Source organism: Palaemon carinicauda, chromosome 19 (genome assembly GCF_036898095.1).
Source record: "Palaemon carinicauda isolate YSFRI2023 chromosome 19, ASM3689809v2, whole genome shotgun sequence".
Classification (NCBI taxonomy): Eukaryota; Metazoa; Arthropoda; class Malacostraca; order Decapoda; family Palaemonidae; genus Palaemon; species Palaemon carinicauda.
The window spans coordinates 129,895,171-129,909,781 of record NC_090743.1 but is presented as its reverse complement, the minus strand read 5'-3'; the positions used below and the strand labels follow the sequence as shown (position 1 = coordinate 129,909,781).

The window sequence follows — 14,611 nt, the reverse complement described above, 5'->3', positions numbered from 1 at the left end:
CGGGGACTCAGAATCCGAGTGAGTCGCACTCGAGAAAAGGAGTCCCTGCACCTCACAAGTTCCTTGCTCCGCAAGGAACCGTGTGGCCTACATAAGCTTGTGTGTGAAGGAAGAAGTGTGACCCGTCCTAGGCAGTTGACCTGGAGTTCCAGAAGGAACTCTGGGTTAGGACGTTCCCAATACCACCTCGTCAGGGTATGGGGGACGCGACAGTATTGACTCAATACTCGGAACACAAGGAAGCATGGTTTACCTGCAGAGGTTCGAGGTCAGCTATGCAGAGACCAGGCTGCTGCTTCCCCGTAGAGGGGATGATGAAGAAAGAAATAAGGGCCAGACCTACTTCTTTCGTTCATGCAGACTAAAACCTGATAACAATGCCCTCAACCTTCTGCTACCTGTCCAAAAAGGAGCCTGAGGTTAGACCAGCTGTTGTGTAGCCACCACAGAGCGATAGAAAATGTATCGAGACTCCTGTGGGTCACGCCCTGCAGGAAGCAGGCTGCGAAGGTCATTAGACGCTTCCAGACTCCAGCTTGTAGCACCTGCATCAGAGTAGTATTACTCGAAGGCGAGGGACGTTGCGATGTATCCAACATCGTGCTGTAGGGCGACGTGACGGGGGAGGGTCTGGAGACAGGTCGAGATGAATGTCCTCGAGTCCGGGCTGAAGAGGTATACTGGTGACTCTCCCCGTGTCCTCCTTGTGCTCCCAAATCAGCTGCAACTGAGGACAAACTGCAGCTGTTCCCAAAGCTCACCTCTCGATTCCTTTACTGGCAAGAAAGAGAAGGTCTTGGGACATCAGATACAGAATGGAGACTCGAAATCTTGAAGGAATTGGACCGAAGGGCCGGGACCACCAGATTCTGAGTCTAGCAAACAACTCAGGAGCGAACCTGAATGTTGCCTTCCCCTCTTCCTTAGAAAGGGCGGAGTCGTATGAGACCAAGAAGATTGCTTACACACTGGCCGTGGCCAGAGTGAGCAGGAGACCCAAGGCGGAATACAATCCGAGGCCTGTCGTAAAGGGTCTTGAGAAGATCTTTTAAAGGACTAAAAGTCCGAGCCATGCTCCAAGTTGGAGGTCTTCCTCCGACTAGGGCAGGGACGATCGTAGCTTTGCATGAGCGAGGAAAGATCCAGCGGGCAGGAAAAAGTTATTCCTTTAAGCCTGAAGGTCAGGGAAAGGCTGAGCGACAGGCTTCATTGCCGAGAGCGGAAAGGAGTTTCCCCCCGCCGAAAGGCAATAAGACCGTTATTGCTGGAGAAGAGGCCTCAAGGGAAGAGGTATATCTCCCACGGCACCAACCACCGAAGACTCTTCACTTTGCCTGGAAGACCCCCGCGGATGACTATCGCAGATGACGCGACCTCCGTACCGCGACTGTAGCGGGTTGTCTCTTCTTGAGGAGGAGGCGTAGTGTCTCCAGGCATGAAGCCGAAGCGACGCCCCGGTTCGGGAGAGATGTCGCAGTGCGGTTGTTTGAGTAGTCTGCGCCGTGGGAGAAGCTCTCCCGGGAGTTCCGTCAGGGGAAGCAGAGGGTCCAGAAACCGTTCTGCGCATAGTCCCAGTGGAGCTCTCCCATTGAAAGGTTGAAAGACAACCTGGTCTTGTTGAGACCCATTGTCCACAGGCAAAAAGGAGGGAAGACGCAGGCGTCGAAGTTGTCCCACCAGCACCGGAATGCATCTTGCCAGAGTCTCGGGGTCTGAGACTGGGGGGAAGAACCGCGGAAGCTTGAGGTTCCAAGCTGTCGCGATCAGGTCCCCCAGACCAGGACTTGCTGGTTACTCAAGGTCAAAGACCCCCAGGTACACTCTCTCTATGAGGCTCTGCTCGGATAGTCGGAGAGAACATTCCTCTGCCTGGAATGAGAGAGCCGATGGTGGTATTGAGAGAATCTCAATCATCCCGGTATCTCTACTGCAAGATGTGAAGGTGTGAAAATGCGTCCCCTGCTGGTTAGAACACGCCAGAATCATGAAGTCGACGCGCACGGGGCGACTCGGCAGGAGCTGTAGGATCTGTAGAGGGGCCAGACTACGGCCCCTAATCCTGCCTGAATGATGGAGAGGTATCCTTCAGGTCTTGACCATAGGCCTGGACCGGAACCTGCCCCCCCCCCCCCCCCCCCCCCCTTTCCTTTGACGAGTCTGAGAACAGCATCAAGAATGTGGGGAAAGGACGAGAATATCCACTACCATCAAGAGGTTCCATAGGTCAACACCCATTGCAGGTCTAATAGTTCCGCTGGTCCCATAGGGGCCAGGAAGTCCGGTAAAACGTTGCCTGAAACCACCGGAACTTGGACCGCCCCCTTGAAACTTATCCTGAGGCGACCGTTCGGACTATAGACGGGTCAATGAGGAAAGGAGAACTAGGAAACGTTCCAAGGTAGGGCTGAAAGCTCTGCTTGACTGAGAACAGGTACTGCGACTCTCCTCAGTCTTGCCACAGTCAACCGAAAGGAAGGCTCGGAGGATGTGGTAACAGAATCTGGCATCCCCAGGTGGTCACCCATCCAAGTACCGACCAGAACTGACGTTGCTTAACCTCGCTGGATGGACGAGAAGCGGGGTTTCCAACGTGGTAAGGCCGTTGACTCAATATCATGGCCAGATACTCCAGATGTTGAGGCAGAAGAAGAGAAGGCTCCAAGCAAAATACCATGAACCCACATTCATGGTAAGCATCCGGAAGCTTGTCCCGGCGCTGAAGAAGGTCGAACCCGAGCCTACCGGAGTTGACCAGCCCTCCAAAAAGCAGAGGAGGCGGAAGCCTGCACCTGAGCGGCCATGAGGAAAGCAGGGAGAGTTCTCTGGGGAAAAAAACCTGCTATGCCACGACGGGATAGCCACACTGCATCATAAGCAGGAATACTTGCAGTCTAGGCTGAATTCGACGAGCTCCCTGGAAGATGGATGAAATGGAAACTGAAAGTACCCGTCCTTCCGATCCAGGGTTTAAGGAGTCCTGTCGCCTCGTTACCAGTCTGATCGATTCTGCTGTTCTACGCTGGCCGAAGTTTGTTCGACAAACTTGATCAGGGCTGAGAGGTCGACTACGGAACTCCCCTCTCAGATCCTTCCTTACAAGAAAGGATCAACTGAAGAGGCCGGGGGTGAAGCCGTCGATGATCCTATGGAGGACCTTCGCCTAAGGTATGGATCATTCTGCCCAACCGGGCAACTCTTGCCGACGCTATGGCATAGAGGTTCAGAGACACTGAATTCGCTGACAGAGACGGCAGGCGCGATATCCTTGGCTGATCACAGAGATTGTGCGGGAATGGGCATCGGGAAGCTGTCATTCGGATGAGTAACCTTAAGCATCCTCCCAGCAAGAAACCTGCAATCCTAGAGTTCGTGAACTCTGCCGCTCCTTTTAGGACTATGCCCCCCCGGGGGAGCCTCCCGTGCCATCTGTTCCTGACGGGAGGAAACTGCAATTGGACACCCTGTCCCAGTTGTCGTAGCCGATAACTTAGGCTGACGTGGTTGAAAGAAAAGGGCGCTGGAGCCCTGCAGAGTCTGGAAGAAAGCGCCTTGGAGGAGTGAAAACGGAAGTCGATTTCCTCCGCACAGCCGCTGTCTAAGTCTCTGTCCTTGGGCACAAACAAACTCTTCTCAAGGATGGAAGGGTGTCTGAGGTTGTCGACCTCCACAGATGAGACACCCGAAGGAAGCCCTCAGTCAGCGTGTCCAGATGGTACAACATCGAGCTTGTCCGCAAGTTAGATAACGACGAAAGGCCAAGGTGCCTGAGCTCGAGAGGAGGAAAGTACCCATGATCTTCCTGTAGCTTCCTTGAACCAAACCTCGGGCCGTAACCGAGGAGGGAAAGGACCTGGTAAGCCCCCAGAGGAAGGGGTAAGCAGTCACCCCTTGGCCGATGGCGAAATCTCGAACGGAAAGCCCCCCGCCAAAAATGCTTCCAGGGAATGACGGGGAAGGGCTAACCCAGGTTCTGGAAAGATGAGTGTTGCTCAGACCTCCCTGAAGTTTCTTCCTATTCTTGCAAGTGCCATGCTCTGCGTTTACGGGGTGAGGCCGTGTTCTGGAAATACGCTCCAGAAGAACTCGCCAGGCTGGCCATGCTGTGAAAACCCCAATGGGAATCGTGGTCGCAATCGCCCTGGAGCTCGCGCGATGGTAATTCAAAGATTTGCACGTGGGCAAACGTGGAAGCGCCCATGCGCGGTCACGCAAACGAAGGTGAGCGAAGGAGCGCAGAAGGAGGATGAGCGTGGTAGGAAGGGCGAGCGATAACCCATAGACGAGCAATGGATACTGCTAGAATTAAGCCGACGTTCGTGCGAAGAAACACTGTAGGTTCGAGCGATGGAACACCGTCGGTTCGCGCGCCAGAACACCGTCGGTTCGCGCGCCGGAACACCGTCGGTTCGCGCGCCGGAACACCGTCCGTCCGCGCGCCGGAACACCGTCCGTCCGCGCGCCGGAACACCGTCCGTCCGCGCGCCGGAACACCGTCCGTCCGCGCGCCGGAACACCGTCCGTCCGCGCGCCGGAACACCGTCCGTCCGCGCGCCGGAACACCATCCGTCCGCGCGATGGAATACCGTCGGTTCGCGCGCGGGCGAACATTGGAGACCATGTGCCCGGACTCACATGAGCGTAGACGTGCAGGCACGTGGGCGTGTGGTCGCGCAGGCGAATGATTGCGCGGGAGCGCAGGCAAGCAGTCGCGCGGGCGCGCAGGCGAGCGGTCGCGCGGGTGCGCAGGCGAACGGTCGCGCAGGCCAACGGTCGCGAGGGTGGGCAGGTGAACGAGCGCGAGTCCGAGGCGGCGAACGCAAGCGTTAGCGCGATGGCGAGGAAGACCGCTGGCGATATGGATCAACAGGCGATCGGTGGTGAGCTGGTGAGCGCTAACGCGCAGGTTGGCGATGGCGCGTTGTGGCATGTCGACGCGTTGGCGAGCGATGGCGAGCAGCATGCGCAGGTGAGCCATCGCGTGATGGCGAGCAGCATGCGCAGGTGGGCGATCGCGCGATGGCGAGCAGCATCCGCAGGTGGGCGATCGCGCGATGGCGAGCAGCATCCGCAGGTGGGCGATCGCGCGATGGCGAGCAGCATGCGCAGGTGGGCGATGGCGAGCTAGTAGCTGGCGAACCATGTTCCTTCAGAAGTGTTGGAGAACGTTGGCGTGCCGGCTGTAACACACGCGGGCGATCTCCGGATCGCCTAGAGACAGGTGATCGCTGACGTGTAGAACGCTGTTGAATAGGCGATACTAAAATCGCCTGTGCGCGCTGGCGAGCAGGTGAACGCTGGCGAGCAGGTGAACGCTGGCGAGCAGGTGATCGCTGGCGAGCAGGTGATCGCTGGCGAGCAGGTGATCGCTGGCGAGCTGATGATCGCTGACGAGCAGAAGGCAACACGTGGAAGCCTGCGCATAGGAGAGGAGTCCTTGACCCAGACCTGAACCGAAGTTCTAGATCGCGAGGGCGAACGTGGGCGCACAGGGCGCGTAACAGGAACCAACAGGAACAGCAGGGATGATCCTCATGAGAGCGCTGACGAACAGGAGAGCGCTGGCGAAAGGAGAGCGCTAGCGATCAGGAAGCGCTGATGAGCAGGAGAGCGCCTGTGCGCTAATACTGAGCAGGAGCAGGAGAGAACACAGCAGAAGGGTGCGCAGGGGAACCCTGACACGCAAGGGAAGAACCCCCGTGGGAGGCAACCCTTTGCCCCGAAGGGAACGTTGTCTGTCGGGAGACAGATGTCCATCGGAAGACCGTAGCCTGTCCGCCGGGAGACTGATGTCCGTTGGAAGACCGTTGTCCGTCGGGAAGACCGTTGCCCGTCGGAAGACGAGATCAGACTGCTGTCCATCTGCACCAAGGCGGTAGATCAAGAAAAAGGAGTTGTAGGCTGTAAACTGAGATTCAAAAAGGCGCCTCTTAGCACCCTTATAGGGAGATGAGAGGCCCTTACGACGAGGCGGATGGTGGGCCTTTCGGCGAGGGAGGCCAACAGCAACAGCAGCAGAAGAATCCTCCGAAGAGGAGTCTCTATGAGTGTATTCTCTCGCGAACGAAAGAGAAAAACTTCGTAGAAGAGACTGGTCAGCCAGTGACCTAAAAGGAGCAATCCTCCGAAGAGGGGCTCCTGCAGTTGCCCAGCCCCTTGAGCGAAACTGCAGGTGTGACCGCTCAGCACCAAGAGCATAGTCGCACGAAAAAAAAGGCAAGAGAAGAACCCCCCAAAAGGGGAAAAACTCAAGCCTGGGCAGGAAAAACTTCCCTCGGAAGGAAAGTTACCCGCCCAAGGAGGCAAGCCTCCTGAGAGTTCTAAAATGAACTGGAGAGCTGTCCGTCATCACGGGAGTACTTCCAGTAGAAGGAGACACGCCCCTGACGAAAATACAAGGGGGGAGGCAGCAACAGCCGAATCCCCAGGCCTCAACAAGACAGCTCACACCGTTGCCATATTACAGAAACGAACTAGATCGGTAACTGTAAAAAAATAAAACAAAAATCATTAGTACACATTCATTCCCCCGGGAAGGCTCCGAAGAGGAATCCCGAGGGAAAGGAAAAGAGAATTACACAACAGGCACGTGCCCTCACAACCACTTACACTCACGGAAGGAGAGCTGTAACCAAAACAGAATTATAACAATTATAATTATGAAACTATGTAATTATGTAATTTAAAAATGAATGAACACTAAAGAAAGAACGAAAACCCCGAAAGGAATCTTTCTACAAGCTGAAAAAAAACAACTTCAATTAGATTCATAAACTAGTTGAGACAAACGTACGGCATAGCAACCCCCCCACACGGAAAGGAAGCTACAAGGGCGTAGTAACACGTAGTAAAAAAGGGTGAACGACCTCAAGAGAGAGAGAGAGAGAGAGAAAGACAGAAGTCAAACTCGATTGCCACCCATAAAATTACGCCGTGGTGGCCTAACTGCCGAGGACACCACGTAGAAATCGTACACTACACACACAAATCTGAAAAGGAAACTTGCTGGTTTCTATACTCAAATATATATACAAACATGAAAACATGTTTACATATATAATGAGTAAAAGAAAAGTAAGCGATCAAGTAAAGACAAAACAAACAATGGCTGCCAAGAGAGGACCAAGACAGAGACGTCTGTCACAGTCCGAGCCAAAAGTGAAAGTGAGCATTCATCTGTGTGTGAGAGGGGAGGGGTAGCTAGCTACCACTCCCCTACCCCCCCGCTAACTAGCGCGGGGGTAATACACCCTCGTTAAATTCTAATGGCTCGCCATTTCAGCTGCGCTTAAAGGTAAACCAATGTAAATAGCGTGGTTTGTATTTCGGTTACGGAACAAAGATAGTTCTCTCCACCTCTTCCCCTTCTGATTCTTAACCCTCTTCCAAGAAGAAGTCATAGAAGTCCAGAAAGGCTAGTCATAGTCACAAGAATAGGGTTCTTGATGACAACCACCTCTTAGGGGGAGTTGGATGGTTCCTGATGGGGGTGGTTCCTCAGCCCCTTACTGCATCCCTACAGATCTGAGTACCTGGTCGCTTGCTTGACTACCCTGGTAGCCAGGCTGGGCAGGGTTGCTTGCCTCATGCTGACCTCTGCGCTGCTCTTGACTTTGACTCCGTACTCGTGCCCCTTGGGTGGCTGGGATCACGACCCCATGTTCTCTGCTTAGTGTGACATCTCGGTAAGTGATACAAGGGCTTACTCTTCCGCTATCGCAACTTGGTTTCATACTGAACCGAGTACATTAATTGTCGTTTGAGATGAAGGGCACATCCCTTCTTTTCCCCTTTTTTTGGACGCTGTACCAATCTCTCTCTCTTATAAGAGAGAGATAGGAGCAGTGAGTTTCAGTACCAAGAACCAATCTTGACTGGAAATATGTCTCAGTACATGATATGGGGTCTTACGCTCCTGCTGTCAGTGTTCAGTCTTATGCCAAATCAAGCACACACACTGTTGATTTGGATGAAGGAGCGCCGCTCTTTACCCCCTCTTTCCAGTGGACGATCAAGGTACACCTCGCTCTCTCTCCTTAAGGATATTTTGGTTTCGATGGATGTGTGTGATGCTGCCACATATGTACATGCAGTAAATGGAATGAGAGGTGACAAATGAAACTTGTAGGTTCTTTAAAATCTTGTATATTGAAGATATACGGACATCAACGTTAAAGCAGTGGGATTGTCACTACAGTGGCCACTGGACAATGACGACCATGCTTGTTGTGGAGAGAAAAACAGGGTTGACACATGTGATTACAGTATGTTGTTTCCACGATGCAATGAAATAGTGGTCTTAAAGGGTAAAAAAATAAATGGAAACAAAATATTGTTCTTCTACAAAATAATAAAATGAAATTACATAAATGCTTTTAAGTTTTGTACAGCATATTATTACTTATCTATACACCTCCCTCCCCCTTTACGCTCGTAGCACTGTCTCGAGCGGATCATGAACTCCTTCGAGCTAGTCAAGGAGAACGATGAGGGGTATTGGAGGGTTGAAATGGTGGCTCTGTTTTTGGCCAGAGCAAGGGAACACAGAGACTTGGGGAGAGGTGTCATCACTCATATCAGCCCCTGGGCGTAAATTTCTTCGGTTTCGAAACCATGCATGACCAATAGGAAGGTGCACTTTGTATAGTCTTGACCTTCCGCGACCCATCACAATGCCAATCTTGTCCCATCAAAGCATCGTGGCATCCCATATCCTAACTCGTTGGCCGATGGTGAGCTTGGGTAGAGGACAGCCATGTGCATTGTAAACGCTCATGGCCTGGTCGGTGTTAGCAGCAGTGCGACAGTCGTAATCTTCAGTTTTAGTTTGCCACTCATCTGTGAATGACCTGGGGTGGGCTGGACCACAAGTGCGGAGAGGATGACCATAGAGAATCTGCGCAGGGGAGTGTCCAGAAGGGGTAGGTGTATTCCGAAGCTCCAACAGTCCTCTATCAAAGGCTTCACAATCTATGTTCCCAGATGGAGTGGTCTTGATGATGTGTTTTACAGCTTTCACTGCAGCTTCTGCATGACCATTAGGCTGGTCATGAGAAGTGATGGTGTGATGAACTCCCCTGCAATTGGTGAATTGCTTGAAGTCGTTGCTGGAAAATGGGGGTCCTCCATCGGTTCGTAAGCGGAGTGGGACACCAACCTCGCGGAAGAAGACACAGAACATTCCTGTATCTCTGGCTGCAGTTGCGTCACATCAACAAGGAACAACTACATGCCAGCCTGAAAGTCGGTCAGCGATAACAAGGAAGTATTTCCCTGCTACATGGAAGAAGTCAGCTGACACTTTTGAAGGACTGTGATGGGTGGTCTTCACACATGTAAGGTTCTTTTTGCTGTTTGGGAAGAAGCTGTTGGCAGGCATCACTGCTTTCTATTTTACTCCTTATATCTGTATTGATGCCTGGCAAGAATACTGCCTGCCTTGCACGACATCAAGTAGCTTCAATCCCTCGGTGTCGATCCAATGTGCGTTTTCGGAGGGCTGCAGGGATGATGATACGGAGTCCGTACAATACTAACTCTCCTACCGTGCAAAGGCTGTCCTGCAGCTTCCAGTATGGGAGGGCAGAAGGGTGGAGGTCGTAGTGGTTGGTGGGAAAACCATTGGAGATGTAGTGGATAAGATGACTGCAGTCTTGATCCTGAGATGCAGCTGTACAGATTTCTTGTAGAGCCTCATCTTCTTTGATGATGGGTCCTGTTGCTTGGTCATCAGTAGAAGTGGCATTGCTGGCAACGATGCGCCGGACTTGTGCAATCAAAATGGTGTACTCTTCTTCATCTTCAGGTGAGGGGCGACTGGTTGGGGAGCGAGACAGGGCGTCTGGTATGCAGAGCTGTTTCCATGCGTGTCAAACTGCAGTGAAGATATAGGGAGCCACTTTCATCTTGAGGCATTGTAGACGTGGATTCTCAATAGCATCCAAAGTGTGGTGGTTGAGAATCGGTATCAAAGGACGATGGTCCGTTATCAAGGTGAAATGCTGAAATCCAGACAAGTATAAACGGCAAGTAGCTCCAGCTCTATGGTAGTGTAAAGAGTTTTCGTATCCGTGACTTAAAGGATGCGTACTTCCAGATCCCAGTCCATCCGTCTTCAAGGAAGTACTAAAAATTCAGCCTAGACAACAGGAAATACCAGTTCAAGGTGCTGTGCTTCGGTCTTTCCACAGCGCCTCAAGTCTTAACCAGAGTGTTCACCCTAGTATCATCTTGGGAACACAGGATTGGCATCCATCTCCTTCGTTATCTGGACGACTGGCTAATCCTAGCGGACTCGGTGGCTACCCTTCTTCAACACCGAGACAAACTTCTGAGGCTTTGCCAAGATCTGGGGATGATGGTAAACCTCGAGAAGTCCGCCCTGCTTCCTACGCAGAGACTGGTATACCTAGGCATGATAATAGACACCAATCTCCACAAACTCTTCCCATCAGACTACAGGATAATGTGGCTGAGGAAGGGCGCAAGACCTTTTCTCAGACGAGAGGAACTTCCAACCCAGACAGGGCTACGTCTTTTCGGACACCTTTCATCTCTGGCCTGTCTAGTTCCCAATGGTCGCCTCAGGTTTCGATCTCTCCAGTGGCTACTCAAGTCCTGGTGGAATCAGGCCATTGACTCTCTGGACTTCTTGATCCCCATGGGATCAGTGAAACAAACGGACTTCGCATGGTGAGTGTCAGATGAGAACCTACGAAAGGGAGTGGATTTTCTCGTCCTCCCCCTAGATTTGATGCTGTTCTCAGACTCCTCAAACAAAAGGATGGGGGCCCATGTGCAGCACCACATGATCTGAGGCCTCTGGTCAGAGTCAGATGAGTACTCCACATAAATCTCTTATAGATGAAGGACGTCTTTCTGGCCCTTCAACAGTTCTACCAGTTCCACTCAGTGGTGGTGATGATGAGCGACAACACCACAGTAGTGGCTTACATCAACAAATAAGGAGGTACCTTTTTGCAGCCCCTATTCCATATAACAGTAGAGATACTGAGATGGGCTGACATTTACTCGATACCACCATCGGCACGCTTCATTCCGGGCAAGCGGAATGTGCTTGCCAACAACCTGAGCAGAGCATCTCGGATAGTGAGTACCGAGTGGTCTTCGGATCATCTAGTAGCCAACAGTCCTGACTCTGTGGGGTTCTCTGACGGTGGATCTCTTCGCAACGGCCCTGAACTTCAGGCTCCCATTGTACTGCTCCCCAGTCCCAGACCCCAAGGCTCTCTGGCAAGATGCATTCCAAGAACGGTGGGACAACATCGACGTTTACGCCTTTCCCCCGTTCTGTCTGATGAGGAGGGTACTCAACAAGGCCATAACATCGGTCAACTCCTAAATAACTCTCATAGCTCCGCCATGCCATCATGTGGAATGGTTTCCGGACCTTCTTTACCTCCTGATGAAGTCTCCAATAGAACTCCCTCCACGACACAGTCTACTTAAACAACCTCATGCCAACATCTTCCACAAAGCCATAGCTTCGCTACAACTTTTCCCCTAGAGACTATCCAGCATCTCCTCACTCAGAGAGGATTTTCACAAAAAGTTGCGATCAGGATGTCTGGATACCTGAGGAAATCATCAGCAGCAGTCTACCAGGCAAAGTGGAAGGTCTTCTGTGGTTGGTGTCGTGGAAGGGGTATCTCTCCTCTCAATGCCAATATTCCAGCAATATCGGAGTTCCTCGCTTATTTGCGTGAGGAAACACGCCTTTTAGTCTCGGCAGTTAAAGGCTATTGCTCAGCCTTAAGCCTAGCCCTTTGACTCGACAGAATGGATATTTCCTCATCGCTAGAACTTTCCTTACTCGTACAGAGTTATGAACTTTCCTGTACTCAGTCTGAAGTGAGACCTCCCCCATGGAACGTGGTTCGAGTTCTCAGGTCTCTAAAGAGACCTCCCTATGAACCATTATGCTAGACAACAGATTGCTACCTCACTTGGAAGACAGTGTTTTATACGAGCTTTAGCTTCAGCCAAGCGAGTTGGTGAACTTCATGGTATCTCGTATGATATTGCCCATTCAAGGGGATTGGGAGAGGTAATGTTCGGCTTCGTCCCTGAATTTGTAGCCTAGACTCAGAATACGGGACTAGCGGATCCCCGATTAGACTCCTTCCGGATTTCGAGTCTCCGCTCTGTAAGTGATGACCCTGATCATCTCTTACTCTGCCCGGTGAGGAGTTTGAGGCTGTACCTTAAGAGAACAGCTGCAGCCCATCACTGTGTGTCTGCACTTTTTGTCAGAAGATGGAGAACAAGAGGAGGGTCACTAAGAATACCATCTCTGCTTGGATTTGCAAGGTCATAGACCATGGCCTGAAACCGGACCCTCTTCCTTCATGTCGCCCCAGAGACCACGATGTCAGGGGCGTAGCTACGGCCACGTCCCTGGCTTTCAAATAGAAACTTCTCTGTGATGCAGGCTCTACAGGCTGGGGTGTGGAAACGTCAAAATACATTCATAGCCCACTACCTGCAAGGCGTGACCCACTGGAGGCTCGATATGTTCTCTATTGGCCCTGTGGTGGCTGCACAACAGCTGATATAATACCTCAAGCTCCTTATTGGACAAGTAGCAGAAGGTTGAGGGCGCTGTCACCCGGTTTTAGTCTGCGTGAATGAAAAGGTTTGACTGGCCCTTATTCTTTTCTTCATTCTCCCCTCTCTTGGGGAAAGCAGTATCCTGGGTTCTCTGCATAAGCTGACCTCAATCCACTGCAGGTAAACCATGCTCCCTTGTGTTCCTAGTATTAAGCTAATATTGTTGCGTCCCCATACCCTGTAGAGGTGGTATTGGGAAAGTTGTGGTTGCAACACTTTTCCTACAAAGACTCGGAATAACTTTTACCTGGAGAGTCACACTTCTAAACATCTCAACAGACAGCTTGCGTAGGCTGCGGAGCTTGTATAGCCAGGTTTAGCGAGGTGCAGGGACTCCTTATTTTTGGTACAAACCTATTCAAGATAAAAAGCCTCCCCGGATAAAGCCAAAAACCAGTTGGGCAGGAACATTCACTCTCCTAATGGGTGAGTCACCCCCAATAAACAGCGTAGGTTTTTATTCCAGTTACGGAGCAGATTACAAATTCGTAGATAATTTTTATTTTTCCTAACGATACAAACCTTTAACTATTTATGCAAACTTACTCACCAGCCCTATCTCCCTTAAAGTCCTATCTCCAAGCAAAGTGAGCTAAATCACCGGTGTGTGAGCAGGAGCGGTAGCAAGCTACCCCCCTTGCCCCGCTAACTAGCGGAATGGGTAGTTATTCCTCGCTAAATCTTAATAGCTCGTCAGTTCAGCTTCCCTAAATTTAATAACCCCTAATAAATAGCTAAGGTTTGTATCATTAGGAAAAATACAAATGATCTCCGAATGTCATATTCAGGAATTACCAGTGTTTTTCATTGAGAGAATCTATCTCCCATATTTGACATATAAGTGAACCTTTGAAAATTCTTTGTGAAAACCACTACCTCTTATACTTCAAATGTTAGGTTTGGCTTATGTTATATTTTGTAATTATTTATTCTATTCCTCAAGATATATAAATTGTACAATACTTGTAACTTCTTGTGTTTGATAGAATTTCTTTAAATTTTTGTAGCTAGCAGCATTGAAGGGCACGTCAGTGGAATCAAGAACACTAAATGGAAACAAATCATCTCTTCCAAGTAGAACACCATCTGAAATTGCAAGGGCCAAACGAAACAAAAAGAAAAGAAAGAGAAAGAAGCGCAACCGCAGAATGAGAGAGTTAGCTAAGCAGCAGAATAATCAGGAAGGTGCTAGTGATACGGAATGTCTTTACTCCCAGATGAAAACTGGCATGAAAATCAATGACACAGAAGATGAAGGTGAAGATCTTGATGTTGGTGAAGACATGCTGGAATTCTTGGAGAAAAGCCAGAAGCATCGGATGGAGTGGAGAGTCCGTAAAGCATCTATTAAAAATGGAGGGACTGGAATGTTTCTAACTCCAGTGTCTATGCAGGATACCATTGCTCAGGTATAGTTAAATATCTAAATATATCTTGTACTGTACAGTATTAGGAGGCTCCCTCCCTTCTGTAGATAAACTTTGTTATAACACTAATATAAAAACTTGTCTTAAAATAGTCTGATTTCAGTGAGGCTGTAAACTCAACTGTTAAAATTTATAACGAGGTGTCGGTAGTTATTGATAGGTAGAGGGGAAGCCCCGTCCCCTGCCAGCCCATTGAGTAGCCACGTGACTGCAGCCCCAAAATGGATGTACTCAGTGTGATCAAACTTGGCTGTATTCATTCTTTTTCTTTCTCTTTTCATATTGTCTGTTTGATTGCTGTTATGGAGAAACCACATGTGGCTTTGCAGTCCAGCCAAGGGGCTGCGGGTCACAATTCTGACACTTTCGGGAGCAGGATCCATGTGGATCTGCATTCTTTGTGCCTGACCTGCAGAGGTCATGACTTTGTGGAATCATCACCGTGTGAGTAGTGTAGGGAATGGCTGTCCTAGTAGTATTATTATTACTTGCTAAGCTACAGCCATAGTTGGAAAAGCAGTTTGATATAAGCCTAGGGGCCCCAACAGGGAAAATAG

General features: G+C 50.6%; 1 protein-coding gene across 2 annotated transcripts in view; it reads left to right on the top strand.

Annotated features, from left to right (window-relative positions):
* LOC137658874 (gem-associated protein 8-like) overlaps positions 1-14,611 on the top strand; it is a 52,630-nt gene that overhangs the window by 26,714 nt on the left and 11,305 nt on the right. For both annotated transcript variants that reach the window (XM_068393999.1, XM_068393998.1), the window contains exon 3: positions 13,635-14,036. In XM_068393999.1, the coding sequence (XP_068250100.1) occupies positions 13,635-14,036 (402 nt within the window). The remainder of the gene's footprint in view (positions 1-13,634; positions 14,037-14,611) is intronic.